Source organism: Notolabrus celidotus, chromosome 16 (genome assembly GCF_009762535.1).
Source record: "Notolabrus celidotus isolate fNotCel1 chromosome 16, fNotCel1.pri, whole genome shotgun sequence".
Classification (NCBI taxonomy): Eukaryota; Metazoa; Chordata; class Actinopteri; order Labriformes; family Labridae; genus Notolabrus; species Notolabrus celidotus.
Genome location: NC_048287.1, coordinates 438,128 through 460,029, shown reverse-complemented (window position 1 = coordinate 460,029; position 21,902 = coordinate 438,128). Strand labels below are relative to the sequence as shown.

Genomic DNA, 21,902 nt, shown 5'->3' with positions numbered 1-21,902 from the left:
GTTAGGAACAAACAACACCATCACTTTGATGCCATTCCTTTCTTCAAGCCATCCCATAGTGCAGGGGTTCCCAAACTTTTCAGCCTGCGGCCCCCAAAATATAGGTGCCAAAGACTCGCAACCCCCACTGTCCCTCAAAGTGATTTAATGTGGCTTCATTTAGCTGGTCTGCAGAAAATGACCCTACCTACATGAGCATGTGTCTGTGTTTCCTGTGCTGTTATGAATGAACCTGCTGATACTGATGCTTTTGATGATTAATTGTTCACTAACCCTAAACTTAGGAGTCATCTGGAGAAAAGAAAGGCAGAAAACTCATTACATTTTCTATTTTCAAGGTTTGATTTCAAGGTTAGCTACTATTTTTGTCACTATTCTTTACTATAATGGGTAAAATGTACTATTTTTAGATAATTAAAAAAAAAAACATTCTGGAATAAATCTCACGACCACCCATTTGTGTCATTGCACCCCTACTCTGGGAACCCCTGCCATAGTGCACACAATCCAATCTCTGTCATTTACAGTGGAGTTGGATATCATCAGAAAAGTTTGGCACCTGTCCCTTTTATTTTTGTATGAAGCTAGAGTAAGGTATGGTATCTCAGCTGCTGTGATAAATACTCGAGTATAGTGTCTGCTAGTTTGACAGGTTCCCACTCGGCTCTGCATCAAACTGGACTTTTAAACTGGTTTCACATGTAGCAGGCTTCCTCACCACTGAACTGAGCTATGCTAGCTTGGTCCCATATTCATTTTTGGACTAATATGAGTGGTCCCAATCTTTCTACAGTATAAAGAGGAAACTGATTTATCAACAAATAAGCATACTGATATTTATTGTTTTTCATTGGGATAACAATGAAGTCCTAAAATTGATGGTTTTAGAAATAAGAACCTTTTCACTGCGGTCACCATGTGTCTAAGAATCTTACATCCGAGACACAAAGGTTCCACACTGATCCTGAAACATTTCTGATGTCTGTGCCAAAGCAGCAGAAGGAGTTTCTGCTGATAACCAGATTGGATTAGTGAAGACACTTTGTCCAGAACAAAAGAGCTGCAGGAGTGTGTCTCACAGTGGGACGGCTGGAGACAAAGAATGGCATCAACGGAGTGTCCGCTGTTTTCCCATCTTACTGCCTCAAATACAGAAGTGTTTCCCTACCTCCTTCTCTCCCTGACTGAATCACTCCCTTTTAGCATCAGCCATTCTTTTTCTCTCATCCTCCATCCAGTTCAACTCTCCCTCCCCTCCCTCCTTCCGTTTTTCTACCCATCCCTCTTTCTACTTCTGCATGTCACACTGCAGCAGTAGCACGATGGACGGGTCAGACTTGGCGGCCTCTTTGAATTCTTCCAGGGTGATCTCGTCATTGTGGTCCTTGTCCATCTTTGAGAAGATCTTGTCCACACGCTGCTGGGGGGTCAGCCCGTCCTCGTTCATGCGCATCATGATCACAGTTCCAACCATCTTATAGATGGCCTAAAGAGAGAACAACGGGGGAATGATAGACGTTTACTTCAAATGTATAACGAGAGGGTTTCTGTCTACTCCTTGAATGACACATAACGCGTTTTTCGACCAAAGGAACTTTACCCCTGAACTATGTGAGTTTGGACCGGTGGACCCAGGGTCTAAATTTAATTCAGGGGTAGATAATCTCCCCCCTGAAAAGCCCCTGCTAGGGGGTAGTACTTTTCAAAGGTCCTGGGACTTTTGGGGAGCAGGGCCTGCAATGCTGAACGTGTCTGATTGGTAGATTAACCGCAGTGTTTTTATTCCTCCCTCCGTCCACAATAACATCACACACATCTGTGATTCACTTGATTTCTCTTTCTTTCATTAGTTTTTATTTGTTCTATCTTTTTTGTATGTGTGTGTACTTTTCAAAAGAAGAAGCTGTGATTCTCTTGATTTAGCAGCTTGTAACAGTAGTCTTCTCTCAGCCCAACGTGAATGTGTCTCTCCCGGTGTTCCGGTTTTAAAAGTGACCCTGTAAACTGGAGACCTTCAGCCGAACGTGTCAGTGTTTGTGGAGTTTACACAGCTGTTGAAACACAGAGGGAGTTCCTGGGTATGCAAACTAGTTTAGTTTTTATTAAGATTTCAAAATATCCTCATCAGATATTTAATGATGGTCTAAAGACGTTTATGAGGGATGCATCCGACTGAAAGTCTCCAGTTAACAGGGTCGCTGTTTAAACCAAAACACCGTCCGATCTCTGCCACGGCTTTTTGAGTTCAAAAGGATTTTAAAGCCGTGTTGAAACGTCTTTGCTACTCGCGCTTATCTCCTCTCACGTGTTGATTCAGTGAATCCATCTGTGATGAAATATAGCACCATCTAAAACAGACCAGCTGAGTCTCTTCATGCTAACAGGCTAACTGTTGTGTTGCTCATAATGATACCTGCCTGTCCGTCTGCTTCTATGGTGTCATCTGTGATGAATGGCATTCCACTTTGTTTTACTGCCCTCTACTGGTCTGGTGGTGTAGTGGATTTACTTTTTTTTCCTCCATATGTCACTGGCCTGATTTACACAATCTACCCGGGACTTCAGCCCGCGGTCGAAACGCAGACAACAATGGGGGCACAGGAACCTTTTAGTTCAGGGTAAAGTAGTTCTGGGGGCTAAAAGACCCCGGAACTCTTAGTCGAAATGCACCTATACTGTACCTCAATGATCTCCAGCATCTCCATACGGGTTATCTTCCCATCTCCATCCAGATCATACATGTTGAAGGCCCAGTTGAGTTTCTGCTCAAAGCTGCCCCTGGAGGTGATGGACAGGGCACAGATGAACTCTCTGAAGTCGATTGTCCCGTCACCGTTCTTGTCGAATGTCCGAAACGCATGCTGGGCGAATTTGGAAGCATCACCATACGGGAAAAACTGAGAGAGGGAGAGAGAGAGAGAGAGAGAGAGAGGGAGAGAGAGAGAGAGAGAGAGGGAGAGAGAGAGAGAGAGAGAGAGAGAGAGAGAGAGAAACAAGGTGATGCACACTCTACTGCACATTCCCTCCTCTGAAGACACCTACATGAGGTGCATTATGGGTAATGCAGGATCAATGCAGTGTTTTTAGAGTGCAACCCTTGAGAAATATATCCTTTATAATGTGAAGTACTTTGTGTTTATGATTCTTCCTTGGTTTCCTTAATGTCATCTTTTTCCAGCTGTCTTTCTTGTGACTTCTGTTCCTTGTGTTTTCACCTCAGTCGTATATTTGTCTCCCCCTTTTGGACTGTTTGCCGTGTTTTGAATTGAAAGCCTGTGTGCCGACCTTGGGGCTGCACATTAAACTTGGAGTCACAGCTGAATGAAACACCCTTCATTAAAGTCGGGGGATCAGATTCAGCAGCAAACTTTAGGACAAACTCCTGTTACTCCCAAGAAAATGGGACCACTTCACTTTGACACCAGAGAGCCTGTTTGTTTTTGCATTATCTGCGGATGCAACACAGACGCGCTCCTCTGCCTGCAGTGCACTGTTCAGGTCTGCAGCTTCAAAGAGACAAAAAAACAACTAAACTTAATACTGAGTGATTGTGACCGCGCCGATGTCATGCTGTTTACTGCGGACACACGTGGATACCTTTATGAGTGTACCGAGGAAAAAATGATTCAATGCACCGGAGGAAAAAGAGGAGAAAGTTCTGAGCTACACTGGAGAGCAGGAGAGAGCCCGAGTTACCTGGTGGGGCTGGTGTGTAAACTGTGAGCTAATGCTGACGAACCCAGAAACCTACTTGCTGTCACGAGTAAGACTTGGTAGCAACAGTGCTAGGATAAAGATAAAGATAAACCAGCAGATCAAACAGGGCTGCAGTCTGTGACGCTCACCAACCAGAGTCCACTGCCGAACTGAACTGAAGTTTGTTTCTGACGTTCTTCAATGTTCAGGAGTTAAATCAGAAAAGCTGAAAAGCTGAATGCAAGTTCGTCTTCAAAGCAAGTGTTCGGCTATCACTGTTTTTTCATTGCACAGTGACACAACCCATGATCTACACGACATGTTTACATGATCAAAATAAACTGTGTGAGCTGCTGAAGGGGAAGACTGAGCTGATATAACACACTCTACACACTGTATCCGCCAGCTGATCTTAGGCATTCCCTGCTTCACATGGTGCAGAACTGAGATGTAAACATGTCAATAATTGACTTGATATCAGTGATGTACATCATAGATCGGATTAGATGATCAGTGCGCTGCAGGCAGAAGGGCATGTCTGTGTTATTTCTGCTAAAATGAACAGGCTTTCTGGTGTCAAAGTGAAGTGCTGAAAAAAATCACAAGTAGAGCGAACACCTTAACAGAAGTGAGTGCTCGGGTCAGAGTCTTTCAACATTAGCTAAATTACCTGGTAGGACTGACCTGGTCTGCAGAAACGGTAGCCTAGCTTGCGTGCTGTTTCCTAATTAAAGGGGCCGAACTGACATCTGTTATGACTAGTACAATTACTAGTGATATAAAACTCATACAACCCCACTTCAAAAACACTGAAATATCCCTTTAATGCACTTTCAATTTACAAAGGTTAGTATGATCTAAATATATATCCAACTCCTTTGGCAACATGAATTGGTCAGACCCTTACTGACACTGTGCCATTTTAAAGACCAATTCAATGTTCTCAGGGGGAAACAGAGTCACAAGCAGTAACACGGGACTTCCACCAGATCCGTGTCCGGCCCGTTTCCAATCCATAGAAGGACCTCCGGACAACTGGATTCATGTGACTGAGGTTTTCCCACAGTAATCACTGAATCAAGGATTCTCCTCCTCCTCTCCTCATCCATGTTGTCTTTGTGGTCCTCTGAAAACCTCTGACCTGTTGACTCCAGGCCTGGCTCCGCTCATCATGACTTTGGTTTGTTGTTGTAGTTAAGTGAAATACGATCTGGTGATAACACAGAGTGTTTGATTCTGAAAATTAACCGGATGTTTTCATTTTGTTTTGGTGAAACCTGACTTCCTGTCCCGCTCCATGTGCTCTGTTGAGATTGATGCGTCGTGCTCCAGCATCCGGCAGAAAAAGTCTTGTGTATCTGATCCGGAGGACTCCAACCTGCCGGATCAGAGACACAGACGAAACGCAATGGAGTAGATCCAGTGGAAGTTAACATACTGACCAGAACAGAAACCTATCAGATCCGGTGCTGTGACGGATCAGAGACGGACCGGACACGGATCTGGTGGAATTTGGCCATAAGATGTCAAAGAGAGAGGTACCAGACACATTTCTATGGGGGGGGTTACTGAATTGTGATTATGAAAAGAGAGTTCAAGTTGCTCTTTTTAGACACATTTTAGTGATGATCGGCAACTGAAGACGCTTTGTTTCCTGAATGCAGATCAAAATTTCAAACAAACCTTCTTTTTCTGCTGCTCATCCTGAGCCAGGCTTCCTTACTGTCTGATATCACAGCGTGATTATGCATACTGCTAGAGTCATTCCTCAAGTGTAAGGCAAAGCTATCCTTAAAGGGATATTTCAGTGTTTTTGAAATGAGTTTTAAATCACTAGTAGTTGTACTTGCCACAACGGATGCTGCTCAGCTCGGCCCCCTCAGTAATGAGAAACTGCAGGGAGAACTGGAATGCAAGCTAGGCTACAGTGTCTGCAGACGGGGTCAGTCCTACCACGTAATTCGGTAAGAGGATGATCAGTCAGGCCTACATAAGCTTTCTATGTAAAAAAAAACAACAATAATATCATGAGTCATCTAAGAGGAAATCACGTCTTTCCATTTTCTATAGTGGAGAAAACAACAATGAGTATGATTGTCACAGCAGGTAATGCAGGAAACTGTGGCATACATTTACTCATTTATAAAAGCTGCTCTAGTGTCCCCTCCTCTGGTTCACCTCTGATTGAAGCCTCTCACCTGCCCCTCACCTTAACATAGAGCTGCTGAAACTCCTCCAGGTTGAGGATGCCTGAGGGACAGTCTTTGAGGAAGCCTTTGTACCACTGCTTCAGCTCTGCCTCATTGAATTCAGTGTTCTTGGTAAGGTCATCCAGGACCTCTGGAGCCAGCTTGCTGTTGTGTTTCCCCATGGTGCTTCACCTCTATGGGGGAGGGAGAGAGGGAGGGAGGGAGGGAGGGAGGGAGGGAGGGAGGGAGGGAGGGAGGGTGGGTACAGAGAGAGACAGGGTTAACACTATTGGAGGGGTTGCTAGACAAACAACAGCAACAGCAGTAATTCCCCCGTGATGTCAGAGCGGCATAGGTCTCTGAGGACGTACGCAAACACTGAATAACCTGAAGGGAGACACATGCATAGAGAGCAGCACTCTGTCATCTGCCTGTGTGTGTATGAAGGCAGTTTAAAACATTTAGACACATTTACTACAGCAGCCTGCACGGTTACTTTACAATGTTAAACAGTTGTAACATATTCTAGCTGAGGCTTTTGTTTAAAGCAACATGGAGGCTCTCGAGCAGGTCAATCTTTCTTTTCTCTACATTCACTGACCTAACCCGAACAGGACAAATCCACAACAAACCATTCATTTCAGATACTATTTTGTATTCACTGTTATCCATCTCTCTCTATAGGCATCATTCTCTCTGTCCCATCATTACCAACCCGCTCACATCAGACGGCCTTAAACCAAGAGTCTGTTTCTGCTCTGTTTATTTGAATCCAGAGTTAAAGAGAGCAAAGTCTGTGCTCACTGACGGTTGAGTTGGGTCTTTGTAAACAATATTACAAACATAGCAGTCTAAAAACTTTTGTAGTGTGATGTAACCATGGATTTATTTTATACAGAGCATATTTTGTCTTCTGTTCATATTTTTATTATCATTCTTTTCATTGTATTGTATTTATATCTTATTAATTACTTCTTCTACTAATATTATTTGATATTCTTAATTATTGTGTATCGGAGCAACTTTAAAGACGCAATTTCCCCCCGGGATAAATAAAGTATTTCTGATTCTGAACATCATTCACTCCTCACCCTGCAGTCAAAGTTATCTAACTTTAATCATCAGCTTTGAGTCAACACATGGCCATGAGGCTGTAAACACAAGAGTAATAACTATATCAATATATTCATTTACAAATGATCAATGAAAAGGTCCACATCCAAACTGTTGGTTCAATCCAAAGCAATTTAAAAACACTGACAGCCTTCAAAATCTCTCTTAATTTAAAGCAGCTTCACTTTCAGGCAAACTTTGTTTTGTTTTTTTAACACTACATTTCTCACAGGGCGGCTGTGGCTCAGTGGGTAGAGTCGGTCGTCCTACAATTGGAAGGTTGATGGTTCAATACCAGCTCAGGCAGTCACATGCCGAAGTGTCTTTGAGCAAGACACTGAACCCTGAAATTGCTCCCTCTGTTGTTCAGCGGTGTGAATGTGTACAAAGACCAGCTAATACTGATGGTTCCTTACATTAGCAGCCTCTACCATCAGTGAGTGAATGAGTATGAATGGGTGAATGTGATTGCTTCATCAACATGTATTTATCTTGTTTATTTATTTATCTATCTATCTATTTAATTATTTGTCTATTTATTTCTTGTATTCATCTAATCCTGTTAACTCTGCCTTATTTTTTCTTTCCACTCTTACTTATTTTATTAATTTTACTGTATTGATTTTTTTTTTTTTTTTTTGAGTAATTTATTTATAATCATGCCTTTTATAATTGTACCATTGCTGTTGTTTTCTGTCTCTCTGTTATTTAGTGAAGCACTTTGGGCTGCATGTTTATATGTAAGAAAGGTGCTATATAATTAAAGTTGAGTTGAGTTGTATGAGTTGACACATACACATACACACAGGCAACATTAAAAATGTCCATGCTGTAAAAGTTCTTTCCACTGCCATAATGACTTGTGTTGTTCTCCCTCCATTATCTTCCTGTTTGACTATAACTCTTGATAGCATTGCTGCTCCTCAGGCTGTAAAACGGCCCATTAACCTGGCTCCTCACCACACACATTTTCATGTCCAAAGACCATTGCACCGCCTTCATGACGCCATCCCTGAGTCACCGTCCTGTCTGACCTCTTATGCACTTTGTCACCTAGACACAGCCGACACAGCTGCGTCAAGCAGCCACAAATCCTCTTCATAATTGCAGAGGGAGATTGGGGACAGTTTAAATGCTGAAATATCATCCTGCCCTGCTGTATGGCGAGTGAGTCATCCAGAGACATGCAACAAAACACCAAGCCTCTGCAAACTGCAAAAACAGTTTGGATTCTGTTTTCCTGTGACAACAAGGGGACACCGAAGAAGAGCCAAGAGCTCAGAGGAGAAGCAATGAATGGAGACAGGCCAGTCCAGCTTTAAAGGGGACATATCACGCTTTTTTCATCAATATATATTGGTCTAAGAGGTCCCCAAAACATGTCTTTAAAGTTTATGCTCAAAAAAACACTTTGAAATCAGATTTTGGTCTGCCTGAAAAGTCCTCTTCTTCAGTCCTCATGAGAACACTCTGTTTTCTCTCTGACCACGCCCCCTCAGGAAGTGGATGTGCCTCGGCTCTCCAGCACGTTGATCTAATGTTTACATGTTGGCTGAATATACACGGCTGCTCAGAGATCGCGTTACTTCAACCCTCTGAATCTGATCCTGACGGAGAGGCGCCTGTAGCAGGACCTTTCTGAAGGATTGGTCACAGATTTAGTGTTTCTTGTTGTTTTATTTATCAGTATGTAGACGTGTGTCTTGGTACACAGGTACGAACATGTAGCTATGTGGCTATGCTAACTAGCGCTAGCACTTATCCATGATAAATAAAAATCATCCACTAGATCTTCAAATCTGCAGACGTGGGGAGTAAAACCGACCTCTACCAGAAAGGCAGCAGGACCTTTTCTGAAGGATTGGTCACAGATTTAGTGTTTCTTGTTGTTTTATTTATCAGTATGTAGACGTGTGTCTTGGTACACAGCTACAGCTACAGCTACAGCTATGAACATATAGCTATGTGGCTATGCTAATTAGCGCTAGCACTTATCCATGACAAATAAAAATCATCCACTAGATCTTCAAATCTGCAGACGTGGGGAGTAAAACCGACCTTTGTGTTTATTAAGACAGCCTACAACTAGCATGCCTCCCTCCTAAGCTCCCTGTTAGCACACATTTGTGCAGGTAATGAAAAACGGGGGAGGGATTCAGTATTATTTTATACAGTCTATGGGCTGAACAAGCTCCGAGCTCTGACTCCGTGACAGACCGGATATTGTTGTTACGTAACAAAAACACTGAAGTCTGAAACGGCTGGTTTCACACACATTTACAGAAAGGTGTAGAAATCAAAACAGGGGCAGAATGGATTCTTTTCATTCTTGGGGGGTTTGTAGACATGCCAGGGAAACATATTTCAGTTAAAGAACCATTAAAAAGTCAATTTTGCATGATATGTCACCTTTAATTAGCAATGAAGACAGAGAGAAAGACAGGGAGAAAGACAGAGAGAAAGACAGAGAGAAAGAAAGAAAGAAAGAAAGAAAGAAAGAAAGAAAGAAAGAAAGAAAGAAAGAAGGAAGAAAGGAAGAAAGGAAGAAAGAAAGAAAGAAGGAAATGAAAAGGAGAAAGAATGAAAGAAAGAAAGGATGAAAAAAGAAAGAAAGAAAGAAAGAAAGAAAGAAAGAAGTGTTATTTTTGGTATGATTTAATACATAATTAAAAAAATACATCAAACTGATTGTAAGTGCTGTTACTTTCATTTGTTCCATATTTGTAAAGTTGTAAATAATTTCATGTTTTGAATAAATAAATAAATAAGAGTTAGTGGAAGAAGAGTTAAAAGGTTAAAAGGCAATAAATAATTACATTTTAAAGTGGAACTAAAGTTCCAGTTTTTTGGTTCCGCTATGACGGAGTTTAGGGATGGACTGCATACAAAGGCAGATGCTCGTTAACTCCCATGCTTTGCCGTCATGCAGATGAAGAGTTTAAGAAAACTGTGAGAAACATTGTGAAGAATCAAGAACATCTTCTCAAGACAAGCGGCCCGCAAGGTATTGTATCATAGATTATCAAAATGCACTTTATTTCTGATTGTACCAAGCATATTTTTGTATTTACTTTATTCTGAAATGTATGCAAGACCGCTCCGGAATTAAACGCTTGTTTTAAAGAACCACCCTGTGTCTGTGTCCTTGTGACGAGAGCTTCACTGATCATTATAATGATTATAAAAAGTAATTGATTTAAGTAGACATGGATGAAGTGAGATCTGCATCCAGCAGGCAAACAGCTTCAGGAGGTTAATTGATATGATGGATGCAGACAGATGTTCAGTGCATCAGTGTTAATAAGCATCACAAACAGGGGTTGTGGTGTGAAGTCACTGGGGAGGAGCCACCAATCACGTAACTGTGTTTAATGAATGAACGAAAAACGCCTTTACACCTGTTTGAGAGAGGAGGGGGTCCTCTCTCAAACAGGTGTAAAGGCGTTTTTCGACCAGAGGAACTTTAATCAGAAACTAGGAACTTTACTACGTGCGTTTGGACCCAGGGTCTAAATTTAGTTCAGGGGTAGATAATCTCCCCCCTGAAAAGCCCCATGCTTGGGGGGGGGGTACTTTTTAAAGGTCCCGGCACTTTCGGGGGGCAGGGCCTGCAATGCAGAACGTGTCTGATTGGTAGATTAACCTCAGTGTTTTTATTCCTCCCTCCGTCCACAATAACATCACACACATCTGTGATTCACTTGATTTCTCTTTCTTTCATTAGTTTTTATTTGTTCTATCTTTTTTGTATGTGTGTGTACTTTTCAAAAGAAGAAGCTGTGATTCTCTTGATTTAGCAGCTTGTAGCAGTAGTCTTCTCTCAGCCCACCGTGAATGCGTCTCTCCCGGTGTTCCGGTTTTAAAAGTGACCCTGTAAACTGGAGACCTTCAGCTGAACGTGTCAGTGTTTGTGGAGTTTACACAGCTGTTGAAACACAGAGGGAGTTCCTGGGAATGCAAACTAGTTTAGTTTTTATTAAGATTTCAAAATATCCTCATCAGATATTTAATGATCATCTAAAGACGTTTATGAGGGATGCATCCGGCTGAAAGTCTCCAGTTAACAGGGTCGCTGTTTAAACCAAAACACCGGTCGATCTCTCCCACGGCTTTTTGAGTTCAAAAGGATTTTAAAGGCGTGTTGAAACGTCTTTGCTACTCGCGCTTATCTCCTCTCACGTGTTGATTCAGTGAATCCATCTGTGATGAAATATAGCACCATCTAAAACAGACCAGCTGAGTCTCTTCATGCTAACAGGCTACCTGTTGTGTTGCTCATAATGATACCTGCCTGTCCGTCTGCTTCTATGATGTCATCAGTGATGAATGGCATTCGTCTTTGTTTTACTGCCCTCTACTGGTCTGGTGGTGTAGTGCATTTACTTTTTTTCCCTCCATATGTCACTGGCCTGATTTACACAATCGACTTCAGCCTGTGGTCAAAAGACAACAATGGGGGCACAGGAACCTTTTAGTTCAGGGTAAAGTAGCTCTGGGGGTAAAAGACACCGGAACTCTTGGTGGAAATGCACCTTAATACTATGAAGCGTGTTTTTTTCACAGGAACGTGTAACTGTCCCTGAATCATTGACAGTTCCACCTCAGCTCCTCTGTGAATCACTGACTGCATCAACCCCACAGTCAAACTTTTACTCTCCTGGGCAAACAGTACCCTTAACACTCTGACACACAATCACACATCACAGGGCTGCAGTGTATTTCTTGTGACTGAGGCAGATGAGATTTATCCCTCTGTTAGGGAAGGAAATGTAGCGAGTAATGGAGTTTCCTGTGGAGGACAGCGAGAGGCGTGAGCAGCCAGGCGAGCAAACATATCGGAAACTTATCCCATCTGAAAGAATCCCAATATCACTGCTCATGCCAACAACAACTAGCCACCTGTAGGTACGGTTCCCGAATCAGTGATGTGCTTTAGTCTTTGCCAGCTCATCTTACTGAGGCAGAAACCTATCGTACAGGAGGATTCCTCAGAGGTTATTTGCGGATTACCCTGGCTGTTTTATTTTGTATGCCTTTCAGAGCAAGTAATTTCAGCCCGTGGGGAATCACTGAGATGTATTCATAACACTGATTAGCTGGCTTCTTTACCGTTTACTCACTCTGCACGCTGTGCAGGGAGGTTGTGCATAAAAACATGCATGCACTAGAAATGCTTAGTTGTGCATAGAAACAAAGATAAAAAGTCTGTTGATTAAATTGAATCTGGACTTTCATATATCCGGTTCTTAGCCCATAACTTGAGAACAACTAAGAATCTTTTGCGGCTCAATATTAGCTGCAAATCTCAACCAATCACAGCCATCTGGGTAGGACTGAAATGAAGTAAAAATCATTGTCAAGTATTTTATCTTGTATCTTGAAATTCAAAGTCCCTTTTGGCTCCTGCTTATTTTTCACCTAACAGTTTGAACTTTAAGAAATGTACTAATGGAACATCTGAACACAAACTGAGGACACTTTAGAATAGAATAGAATAGAAAAGAAAAGCCTTTATTTGTCATTGTCAGGTGTACAATGAAATTAGAAGCGCTGCTCCTGAAGGTGCATGTTATAAATACAAATAAAATAAAAACAGGTAGAAATATGTATAAAAGACAATATAAATATAGAATAATTTAAAACAAATGTCAAATATATACAGTCATGGCCAAAAGTTTTGAGAATGATACAAATATTACATTTTCACAAAGTCTGCTGCTTCAGGGTTTTTAGGTGTTTTTGTCAGATGTTTCTATGGTATAATGAAATACAATTAGAAGCATTTCATAAGTATCAAAAGCTTTTATTGAGAATTACACAGAATTCATGCAATAAGTCAATATTTGCAGTGTTGACCCTTCTTTTTCAAGACCTCTGCAATTCTCCCTGGCATGCTGTCAATCAACTTCTGGACCAAATCCTGACTGATGGCAGTCCATTCTTGCATAATCAATGCTTGGAGTTTGTCAGAATTTGTGGGTTTTTGATTGTCCACCCGCCTCTTGAGGATTGACAACAAGTTCTCAATGGGATTAAGATCTGGGGAGTTTCCTGGCCAAGGGCCCAAAATCTTAATGTTTTGTTCCCCGAGCCATTTTGTTATGACTTTTGCTTTATGGCAAGGTGCTCCATCATGCTGGAAAAGGCATTCTTCATCACCAAACTGCCCTTGGATGGTTGGGAGAAGTTGCTCTCGGAGGACGTTCTGGTACCATTCTTTATTCACGGCTGTGTTTTTTGGCAAGATTGTGAGAGAGCCCACTCCCTTGACCGAAAAGCAACCCCACACATGAATGGTCTCAGGATGCTTCACTGTTGGCAAGAGACAGGACTGATGGTAGCGCTCACCTCGTCTTCTCCGAACAAGCCTTCCTCCAGATGCCCCAAACAATCGGAAAGGGGATTCATCAGAGAAAATGACTTTACCCCAGTCCTCAGCAGTCCAGTCCCTGTACCTTCTGCAGAATATCAGTCTGTCCCTGATGTTTTTACTGGAGAGAAGTGGCTTCTTTGCTGCCCTCCTTGACACCAGGCCTTCCTCCAAAAGTCTTCGCCTCACTGTGCGTGCAGATGCACTCACACCTGCCTGCTGCCATTCCTGAGCAAGCTCTGCACTGGTGGTGGCCCGATCCCGCAGCTGTAACACCTTCAGGAGACGGTCCTGGCGCTTGCTGGACTTTCTTGGGCGCCCTGGAGCCTGTTTGGCAACAATTGAACCTCTCTCCTTGAAGTTCTTGATAATTGGATAGACGGTTGACTGAGGTGCAATCTTACTCGCTGCTATAAACTTCCCTGTTAGGCCCTTTTTGTGCAATGCAATGATGGCTGCACGTGTTTCCTTGCAGGTAACCATGGCTAACAGATGAGGAACAATGGTGTCATGCACCATCTTCCTTTTAAAGTGTCCAGTCACTCAATCATGACAGATTGATCGCCAGCCTTGTCCTCATCAACACCCACACCTGTGTTAATGTGTGTGACACCTGTGTGTCATTGAAATGATGTTAGCTGGTCCTTTTGTGGCAGGGCTGAAATGCAGTGGAAATGTGTTTTTGGTGATAAAGTTCATTTTCAAGGCAAAGAGGGACTTTGCAATTAATTGCAGTTGAGCTGATCACTCCTCATAACATTCTGGAGTATATGCAAATTGCCATTATAAAAACTGAAACAGCAGACTTTGTGAAAATTAATAGTTGTGTCATTCTCAAAACTTTTGGCCATGACTGTACAGTCAGGTCGGGGTTCAGAAGAGGTTTTTGGTTTTGCACATTATATGAACAGTTTCTGGTATTGCACTTGACATGAATATTATTGCACAGTAATGCATATTGCACTTGAGGGGATTTTTTTTTAAATTTCAGCTGTTTTGTGGATGTTTAGTGTTGTGATGGCTCTCAGGAAGAAACTGTCTTTGAGTCTGTCTGTCTGGGCTCTGTGTGACCTGTAGTGCCGGCCAGAGGGCAGCAGGTTGAACAGGTGGTGACGGGTGGGATGAGTCCTTGATGATGTTGCTGGCTCTGCAGTGATAGTGAGAGCTCGCCATGTCCTCCAGCCAGGGCAGAGAGCAGCCGCTGATCCTCTGGGCTGTGTTGATCACCCTCTGCAGAGCTCTCCTGTCCGCTGCGGTGCAGCCGGCGTACCACACCGAGATGCAGTATGCCAGAATACTCTCCACGGTAGCTCGATAGAAGGCCACAAACAGCTCCTTCTCCAGGTTGTTTTTCCTGAGCACTCTCAGGAAGTGGAGTCGCTGCTGAGCCTTCTTCACCACAGCCACGGTATTCACAGACCAGGAGAGATCATTCAAGATCTGCACACCCAGAAACCTGATGGAGTGGACCCTTTCAACTTGGTCCCTGTTGATGTAGAGGGGGGCCAGGTCTGCTCTGTTCTTCCTGAAGTCCAGGATCAGTTCTTTGGTTTTTGGGGTGTTCAGTGTGGGGTTGTTTACTGAACACCACGCAGACAGTCTCCCAACCTCATCTCTGTACCCTGACTCATCTCCTCCTGAGATGAGCCCGATCAAGGTGGTATCATCTGAAAACTTTATGATGGTGTGTACAGAGTGTACAGAAGTGGACTCAGTACACAACTTTGTGGGGAACCAGTGCTGAGTGTTAAGGTGGGGGAGAGGTGGGGGCCAAGTCTGACAGACTGTGAGCGGTCTGTCAGAAAGTTTTTGATCCAGGTGCAGATGGGGGTGGAGAGGCCTAGGTGAGAGAGTTTCTCAACTAGGATGCCCTGGATGAGGATGTTGAAGGCTGAGCTATAGTCTATGAAGAGCATTCTCACATAGCTCCCCTGGTGTTCCAGGTGGCTCAGCACAGTGTGGAGAGCTATGCTGATGGCGTCCTCTGTGGATCAGTTTGCTCTGTACGCAAACTGATGCGGGTCGAAGGGGGGAGGTAGACAGTCTCTGATGTGCTGGGAGACCAGTCTCTCAAAACACTTCATGATTACAGGAGTGAGTGCCACTGGCCTGCAATCATTGATGGCTGTCCTTTTGTGGGCGGGGATGATGGTGGCTGTTTTGAGGCATGATGGGATGGTCGCTTGTGACAGGGAAAGGTTGAAGATCTTTGTGAAGACCCCAGTCAGCTGATGAGCACAACCCTTGAGTACCTTTCCACGTACTCCGTCAGGGCCAGCAGCTGTGTCAGTGTGCCAGTACTGGAGGCTGGTGGAAGTGGAAGTCCAGTGATTGTTTGGGGCCTTTCAGTCTCAAAGCTGGTTGTCAAAGAAGTTGTTGAGTTCCTCTGCCAGCAAGCATCAGCACTAACAGTCACATGGTTGTTGCCTCTGTGGTTGGTGGTGTGCTGTACTCCCTGCCACATCTTCCTCAGGTTGTTGTCTGTGAAGTGGTCCTCGATTCTCCTCTTGCAGGCTGTCTTTGCATCTCTGATGCCTCTCTTCAGGTCAGACCTGGCCGCGCTGTACAGGGCCCTGTCCCCTGACTTGAAGGCGGTGTTGTGGCTCTTGAGGTGAGTCTGGACCTAGCTGGTCATCCAGGGTTTCTGGTTTGGAAAAACCCAGATCCTTTTGTTGACAGTGACATTGTCCAGACAGTTCTTGATGTAGGAAAGTACAGGGTCTGTATATTCCTGGGGGTTATGGTGTTTGAATAGATCCCAAAAGGTCAGCTCAAAACAGTCCTGCAGCTGAGAGTGGGCTCCTTCAGGCCAGATTTGGATATTCTTTGTTTCAGGCTTTGTTCTCTGCCTGAGGGGCGTGTATGTGAAATGAAAACGATGTTCCCTGCGAGCTGAGGAGAAGGAGGCAAGGACAACGTGCTGGTATTGAGGTGCAATCTAGGAAGGGACAACATCGACCTGTCCTTCCACCCACCATTATGGGGAATGTGAGACCTATCTACGATAGATATCTAAACTATGAAATAATCTGGTTTTACCATAATCTGGATTACAACAGTAGTCAAATAGGGCTATCCATTGTGTACTAACCCTACCTCTGAACAACACAACTGATGGTCTCAAACACATTAAGAAGGCAAGTCATTCTACAAATGAACTCTTGACAAGCCTCATGTTAGAAACCATTCCAGGAGACCACTTCATGAAGCAGACTGAGAGAATACCAAGAGTGTGCAAAGCTGTCATGAAGGAAAAAGGGGACTACTTTACAGAATCTAAAATATAAAACAGATTCTGCTTTGTTTAACACTTTTTGGTTCATTCAATAATTCCATATATGTTCTTTCATAGTTTTGATGTCTTCAGTATTAATCTACAGTGTTTACAATCATTACAATAAATACAAACCCTTGAATGAGAAGGTGATTCCAAACTCGATTGGTAGTGTCCATTTTATGTATGCATGTATGTGTGGATATGTTAGTGTATATGTACAGTATATGTCTCTATGTTTCTTTTATTGGTTGCTGAATCCCTCAGTGATTGTTTTGTTTTTATTTGTGATTTTGGTAACACTTTACAATAAGGGTCCCTTAATCAGCATTAGTTAATGCATTATTAAGCATTAATTAACAGTTTAATAATAGTTTAATAATCGTTACAATGTATTACCTAACATTAACTAACACATTAGTTAGTGCATTAATAAGCAGTTAATTAATGTCCACTGCTCAGAGTTAATTAATACATTATTAAGCATTAATAAAAGTTACAAAACTGAATTAGTTAACCATTAGTGAATGCTTTCTGGACCCTTATTGTAAAGTGTAACACATGCATCACTTAAGTAACACATTATAAATGCTAAACTGCTTCATTAGCATCAGCATAAGCATAAGCGTGTGCATCACTTTTAAGTGTCCTCTGGAAACACTTCTGTTGTGTTGCTGTCTATTTGCAGCGCGTTTTTCTAATGTATTGTGTTGTGGTCTTTGCATCGCGTTTTCTAAATGCTGCGCATGTGTTGTCAAATTGATGAAGATGTTTTCTTAATTTGCTTGTGTTTTGTCTTTTTGCATGTGTTTTCTTAAGTTGCAGTGCTGTGAGCTCTCAGGGCCACCGTACTTCTCTGTGCCAGTTGAGATGTTATCTGTGATTATCTGTTTTATTCTAAATAAAATGTGTTGAATTCTTTATATGTGTTGCTTCAACTACATTTCAACTCATTTTGCTTCAGTGTATGTGTTACCTAAGGGATACATGTGTTACACTTTACAATAAGGGTCCAAAAAGCATTCACTAATGCTTAATTATGGTTAAGTAATGCTTATGAGGCAGTTTAGCATTTATAATGTGTTACTTAAGTGATGCATGTGTTACACTTTACAATAAGGGTCCAGAAAGCATTCACTAATGGTTAACTAATTAAGTTTTGTAACTTTTATTAATGCTTAATAATGTATTAATTAACTCTGAGCAGTGGACATTAATTAACTGCTTATTAATGCATTAACTAATGTGTTAGTTAATGTTAAGTAATACATTATAACGATTATTAAACCATTATTAAACTGTTAATTAATGCTTAATAATGCATTAACTAATGCTAATTAAGGGACCCTTATTGTAAAGTGTTACCGTGATTTTTGCATGGCTTCTATGTTGTGGAGGAAATTGATGATTGTTGATGCAGACCGTAATAAACCTAACAATAACAATAAAAACAATAAGACGTCTGTTTTTGCTAACCAAGTTTGAATGTAATACTATATTATTAACATTTATTATTTTCGTCATGAAAAAATGAGTCGTTGACGAACATTTAACATCATAATTTTGTTAACGAAATTAACACTGCAGGGGAGGATGGGGGTAATGTGCTCTTAACTTAAAGGTGCCTGTTAAAAGTTGAGCAGCAGTATTTTGGACTAACTGTAGGCGTGACATGGAGGCCTGGTTAACACCGATATAAGTGCATTACATTTTTTCAGACGAGTCGAAATAAAAGGATGTATCACTGTCTCAAAATCATTAACAGATAAAACTGATTTAAAGCAGAAGTCAAACCAGTGCTCTTCTTTTTAGCTGCATTATGGCACAGAGACTGATGCAGGAGCAAGGCTTGAGTAGTCAATCTACAAACCTATTCTCCTCGTGCACACAAACCACAAAGATCCTGTAAGGAACTTTCTGTTTCTGCTAAATTTGCAGTTCCTTTTATCTCCTTCCTTTTATCTCGTCTTGTGCACTAAGCTGTGTTTCTGATGAAAATCTCACACAGGAACATTTCAGCAGCCGAATGTATCACCCTGTGTATCTTTATGCTGATGGTCTACTTTTCTTGTACAGGGGATACAGAGAAATTAATGTGAATTTTAATGTCAGCTAAGAATTTGTCATGGAGGAAGAGGAGTGATAGAAGCAGGGGCGTGTGTAGGCTGCTCTCTGCTGCAGAGATGGAAGTTGAATTTGTTCATTACCTGCTCTGCAGCTGTCCACACTGATTGGCTGAATATGAAATGGACCCCCACCTTGACTTTTGCTGACTGTGCAAAAATCATGCTTTCCTTAATGCTATGTGCATCACGTACGACATGAGGCTCAGTCAGCCTGATAGAGGAGCGTGTATGTTATTAAACTGAGAGACAAGGAGTGTCTTCAGGTCAGTTCACTTTGTAAGTGTTGCATTAGGTTGCAGCCCATGCACAACTAAAGTCTACATTCAGAAGTCAAGTCAAGTCAAGTCAACTTTATTTATATAGCACATTTAAAAACAACCAGTGTTGGCCAAAGTGCTTTACAAGGTAAAAAGTAAAAATTACATGAAGACAACAATAAACAACAACATAACAGGATATTAATGTCCTCTTCACGAGTAGAAGGCCAAAGAGAAGAGATGGGTCTTCAACAAAGATTTAAAACATTCAACAGTTGGGGCCGATCTTAATTGGAGTGGCAAGCCATTCCAGAGCTTGGGGGCCGCTGCTGCAAAGGCTCGGTCTCCCCGGGTTTTAAGGCGACTTTTAGGCACATCCAGGAGCAGCTGGTTTGTTGACCTCAGTGCTCGGGTTGGGTTGTGAGCATGGAGAAGATCAGCCAAGTAGGATGGTGCCAATCCATTTAGGGCCTTGTATGTTAAAAGTGCAACTTTAAAATCAATCCTGTGACGGACTGGGAGCCAGTGGAGAGCACGCAGCACAGGTGTGATGTGCTCCCTCTTTTTCCTGCCAGTCAGGAGGCGAGCTGCCGCATTCTGTACAAGCTGCAGGCGCTGAATAGACGCCATGTCTAAGCCGACATACAAAGAATTACAATAATCAAGCCTAGCCGTAATAAAGGCATGTACAACTCTCTCTAGATCCTTAGAAGATTGGATCTAGGTTCATAATTAGGTGGGGGCGACTGACACTCACACGGGACTTCCACCTGATCCCCGCCCGGTCCATCTCCGATCCGCTGCGGTCTGTCTCCGTGCTCTCTCGTCCGTCAACACCCACCAGTTGCATTTTCAGAATGCAACACGGATCAGACGCGGCGGATCCAGAGAAAGTTAACACATTGACGAGAATAGAAACCTCTCAGATCTGGTACGATGACGGATCGGAGACGGATCTGGTGGAATTTGGCTGTCATTGATAGAGCCAGACGTCTCTTACTTGAAAGGTTATGATTCACATTCCCCAACAGTCCACATGCTCCAACATCCACATACTGAGCTGTTTTCAGGCAAGACACTGACCCCAAACTGCTCTGTGTTTGAAAGGAAAGAAAGGCAAAGCTACTTTAGAGAAATGTGTAAAAGAATAAGCATGTTTGTTTGTCTGTTTTTATGATGATTTAATGATGACTGTTTTTATTATCTGTAAGGTGACCTTGGGTGATTTGAAAGGCGCCCAAAATCAAATGTGTTATTATTATTATAATTATTAACCACCCAGCCCTATGCTATAATCAATAGGGATGTACGGATATACCACAAGACGGTAAAAAATCAGTACAAATAAGGGTGGATTAAAATCAATTCAACAACATTTGTATTGTGATATTATTTTTAAACAGTAGAGGGCGCTATCTGCATTTTTCACTCCTCTTGTTCAGCATCATGAAGTCTAAATCAGTCTGTCAAAGCGTAAAAAGCTCTCTGAATAATGAATCTTTATTGTATCATTAGCTTGATTAAAACATCTCTAATCAACGTTGTGGGCTCGATTCAACCTGAGCATCTTCACACAGAATCAAACTCTAGTTGAAAATCTGTTTATACTCATTGAGCATTGAACGTCGCCTCAGATAGTGCAAACATGAAAAGCTTTATTTCCCCTAGTGATTACATTTGAGCTCAACACCCCAAATGGGATCAATCGGCCTGGCAACATGCTGTTATTGTGCACACTGACGTCTTTGACAGTCTATTCACGTCGACACGCAGGAGGGACCCCAACACATTCATATAAAAGCAAACAACAACACGGCAGCTTCAGACGGGGACAACATGCTACAGACAAACTCACACATGAAAGAAAATGTCATGAGGAGTGGACACGAGGAGAGGAAGGGGGGTGTGGACAGAGAACTGGGGATGGGAAGAGGACTCCGTCTGGATCACACCTTCAGGGGTAAGCCAAACAGACAAACAGGAAAAGAGACAAAGGAGAAGATGATGATGAAGATGGCAGGACTGAGAACGATGGGAGGCTGCAGGCAGCAGAGCCTGAGGAAATTTGTTGCAACAGGCGTTGAGAAGAGAAAGACGTGTTGCTCATTGAGTCTGAAGGGGCTGTAACACATGTTCACTCCAGCTGTCAGACTCATAGTGAACACAAAGTCTATTCTGAGATGTAGATGTGTGGACGCTGAGTCTAGCTTGACTGTAATCTAGCTAATTGGATCATCTGGTTAAACGTACGCTTGTTTTGTTGGCTATTTACCAAACTCAAGACATTTTCATGAAGCATTCAAACTTTAAAGACATCTGACTTTTGAAGACTGACCAAGCAGATGGCACATGAAGGTCTAAAGGGTTCTTTAATATAGTAATTCACTTCACTGTTTTCTATTTTACATGAACATGATATGTATAAGATGACCATGACGTTATTCAAGACTGCTGTAGACGTCCTCCTGCTGTGGACGTTCCAGACTCCAGCTGATACGGACGTGCTGGACTCCAGCAGCAACAGCTACTACTACTCGTCTCATCACTATCTCCGCTCCCTCTCTCTCTTATTCTCCTCTATCCCTCTTTCCAGACCCAACTGGGTCGAGGCAGATGGCTGTCTAACATGAGTCTGATTCTCCTCGAGGTTTGTCCTCGCCTAGCCGGGTAATAAGCAGGACAATGTATGATTAGCAGGTGGTTATGACAAGACCCTGTGTCGGGGTCTTGTCATAACCACCCATAAAACTCATGTAAACTCAACTCTTATGTAATCAGTTACCACAAACATTTGGAGTCATTTACACTTGTTAGAGTTTACAGTATAGTTTGAGTGCAGCAGAAAACAGTGGAGAGACTCCATGCTAAAAGACTTTA

At 42.5% G+C, this 21,902-nt stretch overlaps 1 protein-coding gene across 1 annotated transcript in view; it reads right to left on the bottom strand.

Moving 5' to 3' along the window:
* Positions 1-865: 865 nt before the first annotated feature.
* Positions 866-21,902, bottom strand: part of LOC117827595 (hippocalcin-like protein 4) — a 49,319-nt gene continuing 28,282 nt past the window's right edge. The window contains exons 2-4 of the mRNA XM_034704194.1: positions 5,906-6,079; positions 2,682-2,897; positions 866-1,486 (exon numbers count right to left, since the gene is read on the bottom strand). Coding sequence (XP_034560085.1) covers positions 1,289-1,486; positions 2,682-2,897; positions 5,906-6,067 — 576 coding nt within the window. The 5' untranslated portion in view covers positions 6,068-6,079 and the 3' untranslated portion in view covers positions 866-1,288. The remainder of the gene's footprint in view (positions 1,487-2,681; positions 2,898-5,905; positions 6,080-21,902) is intronic.